The sequence below is a fragment of the Xiphophorus hellerii genome, chromosome 18 (assembly GCF_003331165.1).
Source record: "Xiphophorus hellerii strain 12219 chromosome 18, Xiphophorus_hellerii-4.1, whole genome shotgun sequence".
Lineage (NCBI taxonomy): Eukaryota > Metazoa > Chordata > Actinopteri > Cyprinodontiformes > Poeciliidae > Xiphophorus > Xiphophorus hellerii.
In genome coordinates, this window is record NC_045689.1 from 4,889,882 (window position 1) to 4,912,920 (window position 23,039).

A 23,039-nucleotide genomic window follows, 5' to 3' on the forward strand; every position below is an offset into this window, starting at 1 on the left:
ATTTAAGACTCAATAATGTACGGCGGCGTATTAGGACCAAAACTTGAACATTTCTGTTTCAAAAGTTGAAAATTTGCAAGGAAAAAACAGAAATTTTTGACAGTTATCTCAGAAATGTCCAAGATTTTCTGGAAATTTTTTTGAGTTTCAAAAGTTGAGTATTTTGACTTTTTAAACTCAGTCCAGAGTAGAAAATTTGCCAGAAAAAAAATAAAAATAAATTAGCGTTTTGAGATCTCAGAAATTTTCTAGAAAAAAACTTGGAAGTTTGATTTCGAAAAGTCAAAAATTAGCAAGAAAAAAAAATTATACATTTTTACATTAATCTCAGAAATGTCCAGTTTTTTTCTGAACAATTCGAGTTTGAAAAGTCAAATATTTGCTAAAAAGGTCTCTAAAATTTTCAGAATTATTTTAGAAATAATGTGGAAATTTCTGAGCTTCAAAAATCAAATATTTTTTTACTTTTGAAACTACGAGTAAAGTTGACAATTTGCAAGAAGAGAAAATCTGAAATTGAGGTTAGTCCCAGAAATTTTCTAGAAAAAACTTTAGACATTTCTGTTTGAAAAGTTTAAAATTTTCCAAAGTGGAACAGTTTTGACTTTTGAAATTTTTAGATTTATTTCAAATTTGAGAAAGAACTTAGAAATTTCAGAGATTTATTATAGCACATTTTTAACTTTTCAAACACTGAAATTACCAAGTTTTTTCTAGAAAATTTGTGAGATTAGTCTCAAAATTTTGTTTTGGTGTAAATTTCCTCCTTTATTTCTATCTACAATGGCCATAATACACTGGTAATAATGAGATAATCTGTCAGATTAATTTATTAGCATCTTCAGTATCAGAAGTTTACATACAGTAAACAGTGGAGGGTAAGAGAAGCACTTCAACATATTTTTATTTATGTAAAAGTAAAAAGTATCCATCCAAGAAATTGTTCATAAGCAAAAAAGTATTTGGTAGAAAGTCAATTCAAGTACTGAGTAACTGATCAAATTATCAATCATTTCATCATGAATGTGATATCAGGAGGATTATGGGTAAAAATCCCAGAAGGTTTGACTCAAGTCATTCAGTTTAAAAGGTAATTATCTCTGATTCTGACCTAATGTATGTAAACCTCAGAATTAGAAGCCAGTTAAAAAAAAATCTTAAAGTTGCTACATTTTCTGGTTTTAGCAAATATAAACAATTTTAATATTTCTGACTGAAAATAAAACATGTGTGTATTTAAACTCCTGGTTTCAACTGAATCTCTGAATAAATATATGACTGAATAATTAAGTATTTTAATCTTTTCTCCCTTTTAAAGTCCGAAGTTCTGCCGTTTCCATGAATCCACCACAACAAAACAAGAACTCCAGAATCAGGTAAGGATTTACAATAAATCATTAACCTGCTGACTTATTGTCATGAGTTGATCAGATTAGCTGCAGCTCATGTGAGGCTGCATGTGGCTAGCAGCAGAAAACCCCACAGAAAAAAACGCTAAAATGTGATTCTGGTTAATTTATGACCAGCTAACAGAGTCTGGAGGAAGTACGACCAAACCGACAACAGGTTCAGGTTTACTGTAATCAGAATCTACAACCGCCGACGAAACCTCAGTAACGTCTCAATGACAGTGGCGTGCTGGGGTCGTTGTAAACGGAGGGAAAGAGGAGGAAATTTCCATCAACACAATAAATACGAGATTATTCTGAGAACATTTCTAGAGGAAACGTGGAAGTTTCTGAGTTTCAAAAGTTAAAAGTATTTGACTTTTCACATTCAGAAATGTACAATTTCTTTTCTGGATAATTTGAGATTAATCTCATAATTTGAGTTTCTTCTAGCAATTTTTTTAATTTTAGTTCTTTTTGTGGAATATTTCTGAAAATGTCCCTCAAAAAAGTCATATAAAATTTTTCTCTTAAAACTCAAATTTCCACATTTTTTTCTAAAACTCATAATCTATTTTTTTTCTCCAGAAAATTTCTGAAAATATTTTAAAAATTCTATAAATTTTTGAAATATGTTTTCACTTTTCAAACTCAAATTCCCTACTTTTTTCTAGAATATTTCTGAAATTAACCTTTTACATTTTAACTAAAATTGACTGATTTCTACCTACAAAGACTAATACGCTGCATTAGCTGCTCACTATAAAATTAGTTTTAGTATTTTTAGTCGACTTGAAATGAGACAAAACGTAGAAGTAACTTTTCAGCAACACATGAACTTGTTTCAAGACAATAATTCCTTAATATTGATTTTAAAAAGTACTAGTTTCACTGGCAGATTGACATTTTTTCCAAGTGAAATATTCTGGAACTGGAACTTTTTCATAAATTTTAATGAATTATTGACTTAAAACCAGACAATTCCTGACCAAACATCTCTGATAGATCAGACAAACTCACAGCAGTTTTAGTTTTAAACAGTTTTATTTACTTCAAGAGTACGTACAGGATAAACAGTAAAAGGTTCCAGAAAACAGTATTTATTTATCTATTGGCCCCTCGGCAGAGAAGCAGCTTTAGAGCAGAATCAGTGTGAAGGTAACAGTCTGGCTGAAGGTTTTACTGCGTGGTGAGAAGGCACAGAGCTCTGTGTGAGAAACAACCTGGCAGTTTTTATTCAAAGTTTGTTTGTTTGTCTCCTGAAAGCGACACGTTGAATGTTTCACATCGATTTAATTCATCAAAACTGTTTCAGTTCAGCGATTTGAGGTATAATTTGTTACAAGATTCAAACTTAAAGGAAGAAAATAAAACACTAGTGTTTAATCACAAGCATAGACATGCTAACTCTACTTTTACTCAGCTAGTAATGGCTTTATTAAAGCGGTTAGTAAAATACATGATTTCCATTTAAAAACTGGAGAAAATCTGTTCCAGTTTTCCAGCCGGGTCAGTCACTGGGAAGTCTGGGAGTCAATTCCTAAAACGTTTCTTTTGATTGATCGCTTCGCATTGGTTTACAGGGAGTGTCGGATGAACCCCGCCCGCCTGGGACGCCGGGAAGATCAGAACGAGCGCCGCCAGAGTGGTTCGGCAGGCAGGCGGCTCGTATTTAACACGGTAAATAAACTCAAACTACAGTTAATGCATCGTTAAAAACAAAAAGTAGAAAAAGTTGTAAAAATTGCCACTGAGATTCGCTTTATTTTGTTGCTGTTTTTAAAAGGTTTTTGGTGTAATTATGAAAATAAAAACGGCAGATTATTGTAGAAGTGCTTCACAAGCGAAAGATTTTCTCTCTTTTCCTTTTTTTTGCAAGCTGTTCATCTTTAAAACAACAGAAACGATTAAAAACGTGATACATCTGATTTTTAGCTGCACTAAGAAATCTGTTTTTCCGAACGCTCCAGATGGAGAAAGCCGGCACCGCCTGCCGTTTCCTTGGAAACCGGCGCCGCCTCGGTTCACAGCGGAGGAAAGCGTCCCGGTCGGTTGTGTCGCTCAGCCCTCAGCGGGCGGCGAGGCGCGTGCGAGGCGACCATCTTGTGCGTAAAGGTTTGTGGTTTTGTTTAGATGTGTGCGCTTAAGTTGCTGTGTTGCTGCTGCAGGCGGACTCGGCGCCGACCTCTCTCTCTCTCTAAGTTGCTCGCCCTGATGGCGGCGGCGGCGGCGGAGGTCGCGCCGACCCCGGAGCTGCCTCAGGTCATGGGCGAGAGCGGCGGCGACAGATCAGCCGGGCGAGGGACGAAGATGTCCCTCATCAGAGCTGCAGAGACACAGAGACGATTCTGCTTTAAATATGAGGGGCAAAAAAAAACTTTAAAATGTTTTATTGCAGAAACAAAGTGATTAAAAATCCCCAGTTTTAATTTAAATTGCTTAGAGCGTCTATGAACTTTTAATCTCTGAAGAAACAAAACAACATGGTCTTCAAACTAGGGTTCGTGGGCCAAATTTGGCCTGCCAGTACACAGCACATGCACCACCAAGACTACAAGTCCCAGAATGCTTAGCTGGTGAAATTTATTCAAAATTTTAAATGTGTCTATAATATTGAGCTTGTTTCAGAGTCAGTTTGTTTTCAAATAAAAAATTTTATTACCTGAAGAGAAGAAAAAACTTTTTCTGTTAATGTGAAGAACTACTAGGAGAAAAAAGAACTATTAAGGAAATGAATCTCAAACTACGAGAAGTAGAAGTAGTTCTTTTTCTACTATGGAGAGGAAAGCTTGAACCAGAAGAAGAACTACAACTAGAAGAACTACTATAGTAAAGAACTAATAGAACAATAACTAAAACAACAAATAACTGATAGTTTGTTTTCTCCTTTCCAATAGTTTCATGTTAATAATAAATCAGAGTCTGCGCCTGTACTGTGTGGGGTTGCTGTGGGTGCGCTTGTTTTTACCTGCAGTGTCGCACAGTTCTGACAGAACCGGGTCTCTGTCTGTGAGTAGCTGACTGCGTCCGGAGTCCAGAATCAGATCCGGCTGGTCGCCGTCTTCCAGCGAACCCTGGGAAAAAAAAACAACAACACAAAGAAAAAGATCAGAGAGGCTTTCAAGCATTAAATTAATGCACCTATGGGGCTCAGATTAGCCTTCATTAGTTACCATGCAATATGTTAGCATTAGCATTAGCTTTAAATGGCACCTAGAACTTTCTACCAACTAAACTATCAGGACATTTCATTCAAAAACAACTAGAAAGGAATCTGAAAGTTTTTAGTTTGAACCTGAAGTGGATCCGATTGAAAGCGAATGTTCAGAGTTAAATGCTAACGCCAGTTAGCATCCTGCAGGCCTCACCAGCAGCCTGTTGCTGAGCAGCAGCTCCTCCTCTATGGAGGACGGGTCCGGCTTGTGTCTCTTGTCCTGGATCATCAGCAGAGGCGGCGGCTCTTTGTCCAAGTCGTGAGTCCTGAACGAGAAACAGACGAACCGGTGAAACCAGGCAGCAAAAATCTGATTAAAACAATAAAAAAACATGTTCAAAAGCTAAAACCTCAGTTTGTTTTTTATTTATTTATCAAGACCAAATCAATTTTTAATTTAAATATTTATCAGAAGAAAAAGGTGATTCTTTTTTAGAACAAATTAACATTTAATCAAACATTGTAGTTGTAAATATGTAGTTTCTGCTGTTGTAGACATTCAAACAATAATTAAATGCTCCGTCATTTTAAATGTAATAATAATTTAAAAAAGGAAGACTACATGGAAAAGTGTTCATCCTCATTAAATGTAGTGGAGACACTGGTTTCAGTGTTTAAGCTCCCAGTTTCACTGGAAGCAGAGGAGAAAAATGTTTCCTCTGGCGCCCTCTTCAGGACAAACTATATTTTCTCTAAAACGTGCAAAAAAATAAAGTTTTTGAAAACAGAAAATCTCAAATTATGTCACTTAAAAACAGAGTTGATTGACACCAAATTTGTTAGATCTTTTAAAATTAAATTGTGGAGGATGGGGCAAGTTGACCTTTCATGACCTCAGGAAACTATTACTGACATCTTTAAAGTGATAGCACAAATGTTTGACACCAATTTGGTTCAAATTGATTAATAAACTTCTCTCAGGACTTGAACCAGGATCATCCCGACAGGAAGTGATGTCACTCACCTCTTCCTGCTGACTGTGACGGCAGGAATCCCATCGGCGCCCTGGAACAGCAGCGACGCGGGTTTGTTGGCTTCCTGCGGCAGACTGCTGAGGAAGGTGAGCTGGAAGTCGTCGTCCATGGAGATGTACGGCGCGTACATCTCCAGCTCCTTCCCCTCCACGTCCTGAAACAAGATGGACGACAGCTGGGATTAAAATCCGACTCAATCCATCAACAGGATTCTGATCCGTTACAACAACGGCTTATTACGGCCAATCGACGTAGAAAAAAAGGAGCAAATTTCTGCTGAAAAACTCAGAAATTTTCTAGAAAAACGAAGTTTAAAATATTTTACTTTTGAAACTCAGAAATCAAGAGTTTTTTTCTTGCGAATGTTTGACTTTTGGAGCTCAGAAACTTTTTTTTCTAGAAATTTCTCAGTTTCAAAAGTGAAAACTTATCAGATTTTGATTCGCAGAATTTTTTTTAACCTTTTTAAAAGAACTTTTCTAAGATTAATTTCAAAATTTCTTAAGTTCTTATAGAAACTTTTCGACTATTCAAACTCAGAAATTTCCCCATTTTTTTCTAGAAATTTCTGAATTTCAAAAGTGGAAAATTATCAACTTTTGAAACGTAAGAATCTTCCAAGGTTTTTTTTTTTAGAGAAAATTTCTGAAATTAATCTCAAAATATCCGTTTTTTTCTTGCAATTTTATATTTTTGGAGGTCAGATATTTCCAAGTTTTTTAAATAAAATTTCTAGCATCATTATCTAAATTTCTGAGTGTTTTGGCTGAAATTCTCTCCCTTTCTTCCCGTCTAAACCGGCTCCGATGCGGCGCCGTAGTTTCCTGCCTCCCACCTCAATCGCTTGTTCCTTGAGCTGCGTTTCCTCCGGGCAGATGGTGAAGAAGCGCTCCACCTCGCTGGTGTCCATCACCTCCTCCTCACAGGGGCTCTGGGACCGAACGGAGACCAGCAGTTAGACCAGAACCAGAACCAGAACCATTTGCTGGTTAAAAGAGGAGGTTTGTTTACCAGGTCCGGCTCAGAGGAGGCGGCCGGGGACGAGGACGGATTCAGGCCGTCAAAGATGGGCGACAGCAGCTGCCGCAGCTGAGGGCTGCACAGGTCCTTAGGATGGTCCGGAACCACGTCTGGACTGGGAGGACTGGCGAACGACAGCTCCACCCGACCTGACGGGAAAAACCAGGTGCTGGTTGGAAACAGGGCTGGAACGACTAATTGAATTAATTGTTATTAATTATTAACCCAATTTTTTAAAGAATCGTCAACTAGTTCAATAATCGATTAATCTCAGTACCGACTCAAAAACAGGTCATTTGGTGGGAAAACAACAAACAAGAGCAGAAATTAAACCAAAACTGTACAAGAAATAAAAATATTTAAGTATTTATTTAGTATTTGTTTAGCTGCAGGTGCTACAAATGATTAAACTATCACTAAAGGTTTTTTGTAATTGCATTTCAGGCAATAAAAGATTTATTTTCTAATTTTAAAAAACTAATTGAATTATTTGTTCATTTGCATTTTTACGTATAAAACAATCTTTAGTGGTCAAATGAAAAATCTGCAGAATGTGCCTATTTTTAAATTTTTGGTCAATTAACCGTCATAATAATCCATAACTAAACTCATCATTAGCTGCAGCCCTAAATAATTACTTTTAAATTTGCAGGATATGCCATTTTTGTACGATTAATCACCAGAATAAGTGATTAATCGTCCAAATAATTGGACTATTAATAATAATAATAATAAATTATTTCAATAATTGATTATTCAACTAATTGTTAGCTGCAGCCGTAGTTTGAAACCGATCATACTGGCTAACGGGTCAGAACGGCCGGCTCACCTGCCGTCAGCGCCGGCGCCACGCCGTCCCCGCCGTCCGGCAGCTGCAGCAGCTCCTCCGGTTTCTCCGTCAGCTTCAGGAGGAGCTTCGCCGAGCTGCCGGCGTCCTCGCCGTCCGAGTCGCAGGTGTCGGAGATGCCGCTGTCCTCGGCGGCGCGCTCCGGGGAGGAGGGCTCGGTTTTAGGCAGGAGGCTGCAGCGGGTCTGCTCGACGGAGAACACCACGTCCGGCTGCTCCACCGCGCTGCAGGAGGACACAACCAGGAGGAAGGTTAGAGCTGCTGCTGCTTCATCGCTCCTCCTCCTCCTCTTCTGGAAGGAAAGGCTCGCTCTCCGCCGGTCGGAGCACCTGAGGATGAAGTTGAGGCAGACGATGGCTTCGGGCTGCGACGTCTTGCTGTAGAGGACGGTGGCTTGAGTCTCGGCCCACACGAAGCCGCCGCAGTTGGCCAGGAAGCGGTAGGGGGAAGAGTTCACCTGGCCTTTGGAGAGAACTGTAGCCACAGGAAGAGGAACTTTGATTCACTTACACTTATTCAAACGTTCAACGCCGCCGAGCGTAATCCTGTCATATTCAGCAATAACTCAATTAATAGCACGATGTTCATGTTCATTATAATTTAAAGTTTATTGATCATTGAAAATGTGTTCTTGCTTTATTATTGCATTACTATTAATGGCCTCAAAACAACAATATTATTACAAACTTTAAATTTGTAAAGAACATTTAACTCTGGAACTGGAAAACATTTTAAATATCCAAAATGAAAACAATCACCAAAAACAACTAAATAAAAATATCGCACAACTGAAACCATAAATAAAATTATAAATTTTTTAATATTTTAATTTATTACACTTATTAATAACACTGCATTTTTTTCTATTTAAAACTTGACATTTTAAAAAAATATTTTGAGTCATTTTTTATAACTTTGTATGCATTCACAACATCCAGATTTGTATATGTTGGGTATATATTTCTACCTATTAATGGTATTACAAGTTAAGCTAAGCTCTTTTCTGGAAGTAGAAATATATTTAATATAATTAATTGTTAATATGATTAATAATGTTTGACTTGAAGGAGTGGATTAAATACGTTTGAACTTCTTTCCATCCTTCTTTCAGGTATTTGATTTCATGTTATTCTTTGCTTCTTATGTTTACATATTTTGTGTTAATATTTATATTGCTATACAATAGTAAAAAATGGATCTGAATATTGAGAATAATAATTATTAAACTCACGTGTTAGCAGGCTCTTCTTGATGCGATCCGAGTCGAGCGCGTGATAAAACTCGTAGGCCGAGCGTCCAATCAGGTCCTCCGGTTTGTAGCCCACCAGCTCCGTTACCCTGACGACAGAAACCGGCAGAGTAAAACCCGAGTCCGGTGTTTCTGTGGGCGGAGGGCGAGGCGAGCGACCCACCTGCCCTCGCAGTGGGTGAAGTGCAGGTCCATGGTGTGGCGGGTGAGGAAGGTGCAGCTGTCCAGAGGGAACTCCACGCTGGACGGGTGGGGGATCGGCTCGCACAGCAGCGTCATCACTCTGGCAGCAGGGGGCGACGCTGAGCCAAAGGGGCGGATGTGGCCCGTGCAGTGGAGAACCTGAGGGAAGGGCGAGAGGAAAACTGTCGTTACCATCCTGACAGTAGGGATGAAAATAAATAAAAGCTAAAATTTTTTCATACAAGATTAATAAAAAAGAAATTACAAATGACAGAAAAGTGAATTTTGTTTAAATCCTCCTTTATGTGAGCTGTACCAGAGCCAGGCTATGAGGAGTGTTTAAAAATAAGAATCAAGTCATAATACTAGAATAAAGACGCAATTCTACCAGAAGGACGTCTTAAAAAAAGTTTTTTTAATGAGAAAAAAGCTTGGATATTTTCTTTTGTTATTTTTTGTGTTGCTATAATCCACTAATGTTAACACTTTATTCTCGTACGATTTCGACCTTAGTATCAATTAAAAAAAGAAGAAAAAAGAACCAGCCTGGCCTTATTGTTCCATTGTAGAGTTGACCTGAATTCAAAAATAAACAGTAAAACACGGCTGTCAAACAAGATGGCCGCTCTGACATCACGCTGAACCACAGAAACCAGAGGAGTGATTGGGTAAAAAAAAAAAATTCTGATTTTCCAAAAATGTAATCTTCAGTAGAGATGCAGCGATCAAATATTAATAACTGTATCCCAACAATTAAAACAAAAGTGTTCTGGGGTTTTGCATGACATTTTGTTTTCATATAAAACAATATTAAATGTCAAAGTTCCCCTGCAGCCCGTTGGGTCTGAGCGGTACCATCTGTTGGAGCGCGTCTGGACTATAAATGACAGGTCCGGTGCTCTGCAGAACCGAGCCGGGCGCGCTCCGAGTTCCTGGGATCGCTGGCAGAGGCGTTGACGCGACCTTGGCTTGTCTCCACGGAAACACTCAGCGCCTCGTATCGCTTTCATCCTGGACTCACATGAGGGACAAATTTAACCTCAACGCCACGCAGTAACTTCACCCTCCGCTGCACGCTGGGAACGCATCACGACCGCATCAGAAGTACTGCCTTACTGTAATCCGATTACTTTTGCCACCCCCCCACCCCCAAGTATCGGGTAAAGTAACCGCAAATAAAAGTAACAATACGTTTGAGTTACTGCGTTATGAAATCGTGACTTTGTTTCTGAGTGTCTCACGACAATCCCAGATAAGCGTGCGTTGCCATGGTAACAGGCATCCTGCTACACAGATGAAAACTGATTTTTAAAAAAAAAAAATCATTATTACTCCTCCCTGCACTTTAACTTTTAAAAGATGTAAATTTTATTAATTTGTTGCACAGGAAAGATTTATTTAAATGATTTTATCATCTATTTGAACAAAGGCGTGTAAAAACCAAAATAACTTTATGGTGGAATAGTCAGAAACACCTGATTTACAGAGAACAGGTTTAAATATTCAACAAAGTCCTTTAAGTCAGAAACTGTTGGAGTTCATGACTTTAAAAGAGCAAAACAAAAGTTTTAAAAAGAGCCGTTTTTATTTGATTAAATGTTATAAGATGGAATACGCAAAAAGAATAGAATTAGGCTGAAAAGTAAATTGTTTAAAGTGTATTCAGGTTGTGAATTGTTTTTTTAATGTAACTAAGTATTAAATTAATTACTTTAGAAAAGAAGTAAACAGTAAATAACCAGATTTCTCTCTCTTTACCTTCCAGGTGGCAGATTTGATGTTGACGGTGCGCCCCCTGCTGGTCAGGGTGCTCTTCATTCGCAGGAAGAAGTTTCTCTCGCTCGGTTGCTCCGCCATCAGCTTCTTACTCAGACCTGAAGACACGGAAGCAAAAGTCACTCAAAATCTAACAAAAATAAAAACATGTCTCATGTTTTGTTGCGCTCTTTTTTTGAGTATTTGAAAAATTTCTTCTCATGGCACATATAAGATTTTACGTCTTTCTGCTCCTTTTCATTCATGAATTATTTTAGTTGTTACATAAACCATTCATATTTACTGAGTTCGTTCTGATCCATAAAAACGGCGTTCTGCAGTTCTGACCTGGACGCGGAGTCAGGAGGTCTCGCAGCTCCTCCTGATCGCAGGGATGAATGAAGTCGTAGACGCTCTGGCCGAGCAGCTCCAGCTGTGGGACAGAAAACAAGCCGGTCAGACGGAGGGGGAATCCGGCCGGGATCGGAACCGGAGGAGGAACCGGGCAGAACCTGCGTGATGCCGATGTGCTTGTTGACGTTCTCCGTCAGGAACACCATGTCCCCCTCCTCGGTCATCACCATGACGAAGCCTGCCAAGGCCTGGGGAAAGAAAGCGTCCATCGGATCTTCATCCTCCTCCTCCTCTTTCTTCACACTCTCTTCTGTTAGAATAAAAAAAAACAACATCAGAGTTTCTGCAGGTTTCAGAAAGTAAAGCTTTTTAATGCCAACCACAGCTGGGTAGATTATATACTCAGCTAAAAGTAGCGTAACTGCAACATATTAAACTCAAGTAAAAGTAAAACGTATTAAACCAAGAAATTACTCAAGAGTGAAAAAGTATTTGGTAAAAAGTTTACTCAAGTACTGGGTAACTGATCAAATTATCATTCATTTTATATTTAAAAAATAAAATTTAGGCAGACCAAAATATAAAGTTAAGTGGAAATTTTGATATTTTAAGAACCAAACTGACAATGATTCACAGAAGTAACAAACAATAACAATAAAAAACTTATAAAACTTTAACAGAAACTGCAGGTGTGTGTCTGTGTCTATTTTTGGTTAAAACATTTTTGTTTTTCATTTAGTGGGTAAAAACAAATCCAGATATTTTACTCAAGTAAAAGTAGTAATACTTTATAATAAAATTACTCAAAGTACAGTGTAGTAAAAATACTCGTAAAAGAGATTTTTTCAAAAAAGTTACTGAAATAAATGTAACTAGTTTCTACTACTAAATTAAATTACTTCTGTATTAAATTACAGAATATAAGACAGTAATTTAAAACATTATGGACACAGAAAAAAAGCTAGCTAGCTAGAAAGAGCACATTAGCTGCTGGTTAGCTTTAGCTTTGAGTCACAAGACCTAATGAAAACGTCTGAATGCAACTCAAACTTTTGCCTGACAAAAAGTCCAGCACGAAATAAGACTATATATACAATTGAACGACAAAATTTTAGACCTATAATTAGCAATTTACTTTTAAAAACTGAATTTAAGACATTTTAAGGACGTGCAGGCACCCTGAATGTTAGAGTTTTATTTTTTTTAGTGGATCCAAACACGGAGAATTAAATCTAAATTATGTGACGTTTGTGGCATTAAATGTTGTAAAGATAAACAATGATGTTAGCCAAGTTAGGGGTGTTCAAAGAGTGGCTCAGGGGCCATTTGAGGTTCTTGGATTGAGTTTTGCGGCCCCCATCTGCAACTCAAGATAGATACAAATTTTACCTGGAGATGCAGATGGAGGCGTTTAATTTTTAATCTGGATAAAATTATTACCGACATAATTAAAAAATTTAAGTATAACACAAAGTTTTTTTTTATAAACAAGCTTTTATCTACATCGAAACCAGAGGATTTCCGTCTCACCGGGTTGCAGGAGCTGCTGCATCCGCAGGAAGCTGAGCGTCACCCTCATGATGCCGGCCTTGTCCAGGTGGGTGCAGACTCGGCGCGGCAGCGGCAGGGTCCGGGCCAGTTCGTAGAACACCTCGGTCTCCTGGCTGCGCCGGCAGCGGGCCGCATCGCGAGAGCGGAGCTTCCTCTGCTCCGAGCTGCTCCTGCAGGAGGAAGAGGAGGAGCATGAAGCAGATTGTCATTTTTTACATAGCCCCGTTCTGGTTCTGCTGGAGGTTTCTTCCTGTTAAACAGGAGTTTTTACTCTCCACTGTCGCCACATGCATGCTTAATTTGAGAGATTGCGGTGAAGTCAACGACACAATGCAAGTATGGGAGCACCGATTTATCGACCAGCCTATTTATCTGGGCCAATTTCCTTAATTTTGGGAGATTGGTGATCAGCTGATACTTAAAAGTGAAGCTGATCTCATCTGCAAATATCTAAAAATCAGCCGCTGTCCTCTTCTGCCCTGCAGTTAGAGGTTTCACTGACAGACCGGACATCAGGTCATGCAGTTATCCATAAACACCCCCCTGCTGCCAACTCAGCACCTTCCTTGCTATATTTAGAAGCACCAAACAGTTGCTGAAATACAGTTTAGATTGAATTAAAACAAAAATTTGTTTGTATTTATCTATAGGTTTTAGGAAGAAAAAATCAGAAAGAGTCCAACTCAGCAGATGACCTCAAAGAAAACCAGAAATCGGCGCTGGCAGGTAAAAACCAGATTTGTGCTTCTCTAATCTGAATGGTTTCTGTTTCTCAGGTTGTAAAATCCGTCCAGATCGACCGATTCCTGTCACCTGCTGTAAAATACATCAAAAAGCTGCAGCTGTTTGGATCCTAACAGAAGTGAAAATGTTAAACTTGCTGCAGCTTGAGCTAATCAGAGTAAAATCAGAGACACAGCCAGTCCACCCAAACATGGATGTCCCACACCCACTTCACAAGGCTAGCAAAACAATCTCAAGTGGAAAAATACCAGCAGGATCTGTAACTTGTGACATGGAGCACAGCCTGGAGCCGGCCCCTTCCTCCTCCTCCTCCTCCTCCTCCTTCTGCAGGAAACCTAGTGAACTCTGCAGCTTTTGAGCCTCGGTTTGGACCGGACCGGACCAGAGAACACACACAGACACTCCCACCATGTGTGGGGAGAAAATAAAATGTTTATCCTGCTTCACGTTGCCTCTGTGGATCAAACCAGACCCAAACATGGCGCCTCAGTGCTGGAGGAAACGGCGACGTCCATCTGAGAAGGAAACAAAATGTTTCTCCTGTTTTCGTTCCTCTGAGACGTTTATCCATCCTTCCTGACTCCTGTTGGAATCTAAATCACTTCCTTTTTACTTCTTCTGGGGGATTCCAACTCTGGCTGCAACTAACAATTATTTTACTAATCAATTAATTGATTATTCTGACGATTAATAAATTAATCATATAAAAAAAATCTTGGCAAATTCAGCAGATTTTTGTTTAACGACAGTCTTTTTTAGTTTAACATAAAAATTATTATATTAAAGGATGCAAGTAAACAAATTTTTCAAGAAATGTTTTAAATGCAAAAAAACATTTTATTGCCTAAAACGCAATAACAGCATTCCTTTAGTGAACGCTTAATCATTTGTGTCCAACGTCAACATGTGATCTGATTATTTATAGATTAATAATTGCGCAGCAATTCTCTGGTTAACAATTAATCACTAACTAAATTAGTTGATTAATTGAATAATCGATTAATCACAATGAATGATTCCAGACTTGGTTTTCTGCCAGAACACCCCAGTTCCCACCAGCGGCTCCGACTTTTGATGTAAACAGAGCAGCTCCCGGCGACACCTCAGCGTCCATGCAGCCGACACGTGGCGCGCCGCCTCTGCTCACGTGAACCACGCTGTGGGTTGTTGTGAAAGTTTCTGCAGGGGGAGGAGGGAGCCGCAGAGGGCCTCTTTATCCCCTCTGGTAGGCACGCTGACCTCAGAAACCCCACAGACCCTCATGTGTACTGTGTGTTTCAACCGTGTAGATGAGATTCAGCAAGGGGTCAAATGTCAAATACCTGCAGCAGATTACGGTGAGATAAAACCTGGGAGGAGGCCGGAGGAACGCTGCAGGCAGCGATTCACCTGAAACCGGCAGGACCAGAGCGGAGAGGCGCTGAGTCCAAAATAACTGCAGCTTAAGCACAGAACAAAACACCCAAACTCGTCACACTGACTCATCGGTTTTAAATCTGTTTACTGTCATTTCTTCTTCTTCTGATGTTGAGATCAGATAGTAAACAGTTCTGTTCAGTCCGCTTTAATCCAACTCCAGTCCATTTCACTAGAAAGTCCGGTTCGTTTGGGGAGGTGTGAATGCTAATCGAACCAAAAAGTGAACTCTGGTCCTCCTACAAACCTCGGTCTGTGTTCGTTCGAAGTGAACTCTGATTCGGTTTGAATGCATATTTAAACGCTAAGCAGACCGGAGACCGCTCCAAAACCAGGACGTGGACGACAGCGCAGGGGATTCTGGGTAAATACAACCAAAACAAACGCATTAGCCAAGCGCTAGCAGGGGAAGTAGTTAGTGGTCTCTACCCAAAGACAAAATAGAAATCCTACAACCACTAAAATCTGACGCCACTCTATTTTTGTTTACATTTGGTGAAGAAGGAAGTTGTGCTCAGTGTCTTCAAAGGTTTTTGTGTCGTTTCCTTCAGTGGTTCCTGGTGCAGCGTCTCTACAGGCGAGGAGGGGAACAGGTTGCTCAAAGGGCAAAAGGTAAATGTACAACAACATCCAGGGCTTTATAGAGCAAGGGCTGCACCGATAATACAAAGATTTGAACCAATAGATATCCAATATCAATATGGACGACACCGATCACCAATATTTATTAGAATTATATGCATTTCCCCAGAGAAGTTTAACTGAAGTTTCTCTGCTTCACCCACAATCCTGCCTGGGGCTGGAAAATACGGTTAACAAATACATCACTATGGAAGAATTTCATATCAGTTGATATTAAGGCTGCAACCAGTGATTATTTTAGTTAATGATTAATCGATTACTAAGACAATTAATCAATTAATTGGACTAAAATTATATACATATTTTGCATTCAAGATGAATTTTGTAAATCTATCCTGCCCAAGACTCCAGTGGCATAGTTTTAGCTTTCTATATATATCTTTTGCTATCCAATTATTCATTTTTTAATTAAAAAAAAATAAAATCACCAGGTCAGTCCTACACTGTATTGATACCAAGTCGAGCAGAAACTGCTGAGCTTCTTGTGTTGATGTTAAAAGGGTTTTGTAGCAAAAGATGAATCCTTTGCTACAAATGATCAAAAGTTCACTAAAAGAATGCTGTTAGTGCGATTTAGGCCACAAATTGTTTATTTTCTTATTTTAAAAAGGAATTGAATGATTTGTTTATTTGCATTGTTTTATGCATTTCTAATATCTTATAAAATAAGCTTCAGTGGTCAATAAAAAAACCCGGCAGAATGTCAGTTTCTTTATCCAATTAATCGTCAAAATAAATCGATTAATCGTCAAAAATAAATCGATTAATCGTCAGAATGATAAATTCTTTCATTCTTTTCATTCAAAATAGATGTTAGCTGCAGCCCTAAAGAGTTGCTCAGGTCAAATGCAAAAAACAAAAGAGGTTACTTATTGGTATGGAGCAAAACAACGTGTCCAGAAAAATTAGATTGCATATCACCATAGTGAAGCATGGTGGTGGGAGCATAATGCTGAGGGAATGCTTTTCTTCGGCAGGGTGAGAAAAGCTTTATAGATGTAAATTCTGGAGGTGTAAATCCTGTTAAAGGCTGCAGAATTTATTACAGAAGCTCTCAATGTGACGCAGTTGGAACGATTTCAAACGGTAAATCTTCAGTTTGTTGCCAAGTAAAGCTGGTAGCAACTTGCAATGAAATGCATTTCTTCAAAACTTCAGGTTGCTTTCCCATTTAAAACTGGTAAAACTGTGCAGCTGCTGCATAACTCCAAGTTGCTGCAAGCATCGTGATGCAAACAGAGGCTGGAATTTCACTCAGGATCGACTCTGATATAAACGTCCAGCTTCCGTTCATCAGAGTTAAACTTGAGCGAGTGAAAGGAAAAAAACAAAACCTCAGACTGATGATTGCAACACGTTTTAGATCATTTGGGTTGTTCTCGTTTACTGTTCAACTAGTTTACAGCTAATAAAACACGGCGACCTTTTCCTGGCTGGCTGGTTTGTCTGAGCCAACTGTGACGTCCTCAAACTGAAGAACTCTGTGTACTAAGAACAGGAAGTACAGTCTACAGAACAAAAACACGCCGAGTAAACAGACATGACACATTTCAGTTTGATCACGCTGCATCAGCAACCAGATCCAGATTAAGGTTAAAAGCCGCCGCCGTGTGTAGGCGGCTGAGCATGCCAAGTCATGCCCACTTCCACAGCTGTCCTGAAACTTCACCGCGACTCCAGAGGAATGAGAAACTCCACACACCAGCTCTGCAGAGGACTGTAAGGGAGGAAGAACCAGGAGGAATGCGTTTCTGCTTTCAGGGGTCGCCACATGAGACAAGGGGTCAAGAATGGCAAAGAAAATATTAAAAAATATTCCACAGGACGCCTCAGGGTGTTTTAAGGCTAATTTACACAAAATAATTTGAATCAGTGGAGGCAGTAGAGTGAAGCTAACAGAATAGATGTAAAGCTGCTGTTTAGGGCTGAAACAGTTAATCATGATTAATTGATTATTCAAATAATGTTTAACCAATTCAGCAACTGTTTAATCAAAAAATAACTCTGCAACAACTGTGCAAAAACTATGTACATTTTCCAGTTAAGATAAAAAAACATTGTTTGTAAATACTTTCTATGCAGAATTACTCAAGTGGCAATTTTAGCTTCATTTGGGTCAAATTTTGTAAAAAAAAAAACAGATCAGCGTTCATACTATGTGCAGAAACTTTTCACGTTAGAAGTATTTTTAGATGCAGATGAATCCGTTGCTGCAAAAGACCAAATGCTATTATTGCATTTTAGGCAAGAAAATGTTTATCGTCTTATTTTAAAAAGAAACTAAATTATTTATTTATTTGTATCTTTAAATGTATTCTAATACTGTATAAAAAGGCTTGAGTGGTTTGATGAAAAGTCTACAAAATGTGCCAATTTTTTTATCCGATTATTTGATTAATCATCAAAATAAATCGATAGATGAATCGACTGCTAAAATAATCGTTAATTGCAGCCAAACTGCAGTTAAATCCCTGTGAAGCGAAGCTTTAAGCGGTTTACTCTCTGACAGAGGAGTTCCTGAAAGGCCTGATCTGCTGCGGGGAAGTTTCACAAGTCAGCTCAGTCTGAAACAAACATCTGTATTTCTGAGGAGTTGAGGAGTTGAGGAGTTGAGGCCTTTCAGCGATAACATTCCTCAGCAAACATTTACTGAATGTCCCGTCAACGAGGCGGAGACTGACGTAAAGAAACATGAGAAAACAACAACATGGCTGAGATAATAAAACTCTGGGAGTGGAGTTAAACTGGAGGGAGCCTTGAACCATTTTCATCATTTTGTTTGTTTATTTATTGATTATATACAAAAATACAGCAAAAAGCATGATGTCAAAACCATTGTTTTACATGTTCAAAGGAGTGGGTGGGAGAATAAATGTATCAAAATTTTCACCTCTTAACTACCTACAAAAATTTACAATTATTACATGTATAGTCCACATATATAACAACTAGCACCAAAAACAAAAATTGACTAATAATATTATATAATGTATCCATCAATAATCATATGTTTATATGATAATTTGAACGATTAATTATTGCATAAATACATTGAACCAAAGTGTTTTTATTTTTGTATAAAAGATGTTGGATTTGGTCTAGGGCTGCAACTAACGATTATCTCAGTAATCGATTAATCAATTATTCTGATGATTAATTGGCTAATAAAAATTTAGATTTTCATTTAACCCCTTAAGCTTATTTTATACAATATAATAAATATATTTAAAAATGACAAATAAAACAAATCAATTCCTTTTTTTTTAAATAAGAAAACATTTTATAGCCTGAATGGGTTCTTTCAGCAAATTGCCTTTTCTTAGAGTCTGTATACTACAGTTAATGATTCGTCGGTTACTAAATTAGTTGATGATAATCAATTAATCCAAATTAACCATTTCAGCCCTCATTTAGTCCCTTTAAAAAAGTAAAATTTCTATCCAATGAATCCATTATTCATTTTCTCTGCCTTGTCATTTTGCCACAGTTCAGTCGTTTTAACAAGATGCAGCTGAAGGGAAAACCGTAACCTTTCACTATATAGGATTGTGGCAGTGAAAGACAACAGCTCTGCTGGTTATGAAGGAACTTTCCCTCCCTCTTCACACCTACCTGCCAACTCGGCTCTCTGACTGCCTCACCTAAGCCCCCATTAAGTCATCTCTGTAATTTTAGGACAGAATCGGGGTGTAAATCATCTGATGCGGACATACGGCTTGTCCTGTCACAATAAATCAATTAATCACATGACAAATTAAAACAAACGCAATAATTTCCATTTGCATGATTTATCGTTTTTCTCTTTTTCTACTGGATGGCTAAACTCCTTTTTGTGTAGGACAGTTTTGTTTAGAGAGACTTCATATTTAATTTATCGTCCAATAAAATCTGTTATTGTGACAGACCTGCGTGACAATCAACTTTCATCCGAATCATTTCCAAGGAACTTGGTGACGTATGCCAGGATTTTCACCATTCAGGAAACAACAACTGCTCCCCTGAGGGCATCCACCATTATGGTTTTGAAACAGACAATCAAGCTGTGGAACAGCGTTCACATCGAACTCTGTTGCATGCAACACCAGGCTGATGATGTTGAGTTGATGGACCAGTTGCAATAAGGACTGCCGCTCTGTGCCGCACTGACTGTGGGGAACAAACGGAGCTAGGCGCCCAACTAGCTCATCGAACTCGCTAGAATCCATTTGGATGGTGGGAAATGACCAAATTTATCATGAGAGATCAGTAGACTTGACTATAAAATCTCAGCTGACAGTGTTTCTGGAGTCTGCACAGTGCGCCCGAGTATGTAGGACCCTCAAGCAAACATTTGTTTCATTTAAACTTAAAATTCAAAACTTCCAAACTCCCAATCAACCAAATATAAATAGGACACCCCACTAAGGTCAGAATGCTTAGAATAAAGTCTAAACCCAAAATGGACATCCTGCCTGCATGCAAAAGATTCGGTTGTCAGTGCAGTAAGCTGGAGTTTGTCATCTCTCGTTTTGTACCCAAGCGGTATTTTATGGTCCAGGTTATTCAGGAAAGTGTTTTCACTGCTAGTTGGACTCTCACCGGACAGGCAGCATTAAGCCCAAACTCCTAACATGACGTCAAGCTAACGCAAGAACAAACTATTATGTCTTGTATTTGTTTCAACCAGTGCCGTTTTTCTATCCTGAAATCAATGGACGCCAGTAACGCCACCCTAATCAAACCAAACCGTTGTACCATGGGCCCAGAACTGAAGCGGGCCCAGGAATGGTGTGGCACGAGTCGGTTGTAGCGTACCATACCAACCCGTACCACTCAGTAGAAACAAGGCAATATGGAGTCAGATTTTTGTAGTTCAAAGAAGGAAAAATCAACTTGAATTCTGATACATGAATAATCTTTTCCTTTATATCTAAAATGGCAGCTACATCACCCAAAGCTATTGATAGATGCAGAATTAAACTATTTACACTTTTGTAAACAGACTATCCACCCTCTGTTATAATTATAGGCTTGGATTACTTGGAGTAGTTAGCATAGAGACTGATCACAGCAATTAGCAGTATTCACCTGAGGCCAGGTGAGTTCAACATTCCACAATAAAACAGGCCATTGGTTCAGCAACAGGCATTAAATGAACAACTTGGCTGGCTTCTGAATTCAAAACAAACAAAACAGAAGAAACACAGCTCTGCCCCACACCTGTCAAACTGAAAGTGACTAAAAGTGTTTAAAAATGTGCAAAAAACAACAGGAAGAAAGCTAGACTTCAGGAACTAAGACCTCTGCAGTCAAGATCCGACAAAAATTCACAAGAAGAGAAAAACATTTGGCAAGAGGGCGGAGTTTAAGAGAACAAACTGTCCTAGATCAGAGGACAAACTGTGGTCATTATCTGTTTAAATGGCAGTGTGTGTTTATGTCCTCTGGAGTCCGAAACTGACTGAGAACATAATCTGGATTGTGGCCATGTGTGTGAACTATATTTACTAAGTAATGGAGGATTACAGCAGGAGCTTTATTACTGTCCTGTAGCAGGGAGAGGGACACAAATACAAACACTGGAGTTATTCATCAAATAATGGAATAAGAACAGAGATTATTTCAAATGATTTTTCTAATCCCCTTAATTCAAATTAGATTTATATAAATAACTTTGACTTTTGCATAAACAAAAATTAAACACTTTTACCCTGAATGTCACCAGAACAGAGGAACTATCTGACCTACTCCTGCAGATCATTTTTACAGAAAACACTGTAAAAACAAGCATCAAATAAACACAAACTCTCAGCAGACATTTCTGATCAATGCAACAACGTGAAATTAAAAGTAAGGCTGAATCCACGCAGAACGCCTCCATCTGTGACCGTGGCGTAAACAATGGCGCAGAAACAAGAAGCAGGGGGCCTCCAGAGCCCATCCACACGACACATTTTCACCAAAAGCGACACATTTTGCCAAGCAAAACGGGGAAATTAGCTTAACATGTAGCAGCGGATTTAGCTCATTTAATCACAACACTAGAAAGATGCGGCTGTTTGTTCTCGCAGCCGAACTCGCTTCGGGAAATTTCGAGCAAATTCTCTCACATCAGAATCATGTAAACCCAATTTTCGTTAAAAACAAAATAGTAATAAATAAATGGATCTCACCGTTTAACCGCCACGACCCCGTCTTCCTTCTCCATGTTTCATCAGAACACTAAAGCAAAGTCTCTCTGTTTCCTTACGACGTTCACTGTAGCTCAGAAAAGCGACGAATAAACAGATATCACTGCGCGGGGATAAAGATACTAACGGCTAGCACAGTCCACTTCCGCTCACCCTTTCAGAATAAAAGTCTCATACAAACTCAGCGCCGAAAAGCAATGAAGGTTAATATAAATCAGTGAAGTGAATAAATTACAACTTGCTCAGTTCTTGTTTTACTTTAAAAAATCTCCTAAGTTCTCCAGAATTTAGGGTAATATTTTTATCATGTTTCTATAATCAGTCTAAAATATTTCAACAGTAAGTATTAATTTTTAATACATACATCAACCTTTGTTTGTTGAAAATGAGAATATTATTAAGTTTCACTCAAAGGTTTTGGCACAAATAAATTAAAATATTTTTTAAATAGCTTTAAATCGATATATTGGTTTGTGCCTCCCAAAAATTTCCTGCCACCCCTATAAAACTTTTCTGAGAATAATTGTCCAAATATGAAACAATTCGACCAAAGAATTATGAACAACAGTATATAAAACAACAAATAATAATTAACAGAACAACTCCATATGCTGCCATGACGCAACTCTGGAATGAATAAAATAATAATAGATTAATTTGAAATAACGGAATAAATCCCTATATGTACTGTGTCCATATATTGCACGAGTTACACTTTTTAAATTTAAATTACTAAAATAAGTCAGCTTTTCAACATCAATGGCGAGCGTTCTATCTTGTGGTGCGTTTACTTTAGCTGGGAATTTAGACTATCAAAATGACGTCACACTCAGTGTTACTTTTCTGGGCAGCGTCCAGGCTAACAATTGTTAGCAAAACATTGTATTTATTTGCGTTTTGTTAATTAAAACCCCTAACATGTCACTGACTAGTGTTAAAAGCTGAGTGGATCGCAGTTCTAAGGAGATGCACACAGTCCACGCTACAAGGAAGCAGTCCATCGCTATAGCCTTTTTGGAAATTTAGTGTCGGGATTTTGGAAGTATTTCTCCAAATACACCTTTTCGGATCGGTGATTTGAATTTTAGGAAAGTTCAAATTGTCTTTTTTTGGCCTTGAAGTTAGAAATTCTTCCTTCCCCGGTGGGACTAGAACGCACCATGAAAGTAGGTCAACTAAGCGAAGACGGCTTTTATTTTCTATCTTTCTGGTTTCGCCGTTGCTACGTTTCCAGCTTGACTCTTTGGACGCTGCCGCGTCCCCTACACACCCACCCTACGTCACGTTACGTCCTGTTTATGTCTTTTCATAGGCTTTGAAGAGGGGCGGGTGTCTTGAGGGAAGCTATAGCTATTTCGTTTCAGTACACGAAGTATTACATAACCACATTTCCACCAGCAGAGAACTGAAAATTGAAATCATACACGGTCAAAGCTTATATGAAACGTCTTCTTTGCGGGTGGAGGAGACGGAGACGGCACTATTTTGTTCCACAAAAGCGAAATCACTGTGCATGGGGGCAGTTTTGGAGG

At 38.6% G+C, this 23,039-nt stretch overlaps 1 protein-coding gene across 1 annotated transcript; it reads right to left on the bottom strand.

Annotated features, from left to right (window-relative positions):
* Positions 1-2,413: 2,413 nt before the first annotated feature.
* On the bottom strand, positions 2,414-21,620 carry hif1al (hypoxia inducible factor 1 subunit alpha, like). Its single transcript, XM_032591025.1, has 15 exons — positions 21,490-21,620; positions 12,515-12,705; positions 11,143-11,294; positions 10,979-11,063; positions 10,634-10,749; positions 8,856-9,034; positions 8,675-8,781; positions 7,773-7,917; positions 7,426-7,667; positions 6,588-6,745; positions 6,412-6,507; positions 5,567-5,730; positions 4,757-4,868; positions 4,357-4,462; positions 2,414-3,714 (listed from the first exon to the last, which is right to left on the bottom strand). Exons 1-15 carry the CDS (start codon positions 21,522-21,524, stop codon positions 3,647-3,649), a joined length of 1,956 nt encoding a protein of 651 aa, XP_032446916.1. The 5' UTR covers positions 21,525-21,620; the 3' UTR covers positions 2,414-3,646.
* Positions 21,621-23,039: the final 1,419 nt, after the last annotated feature.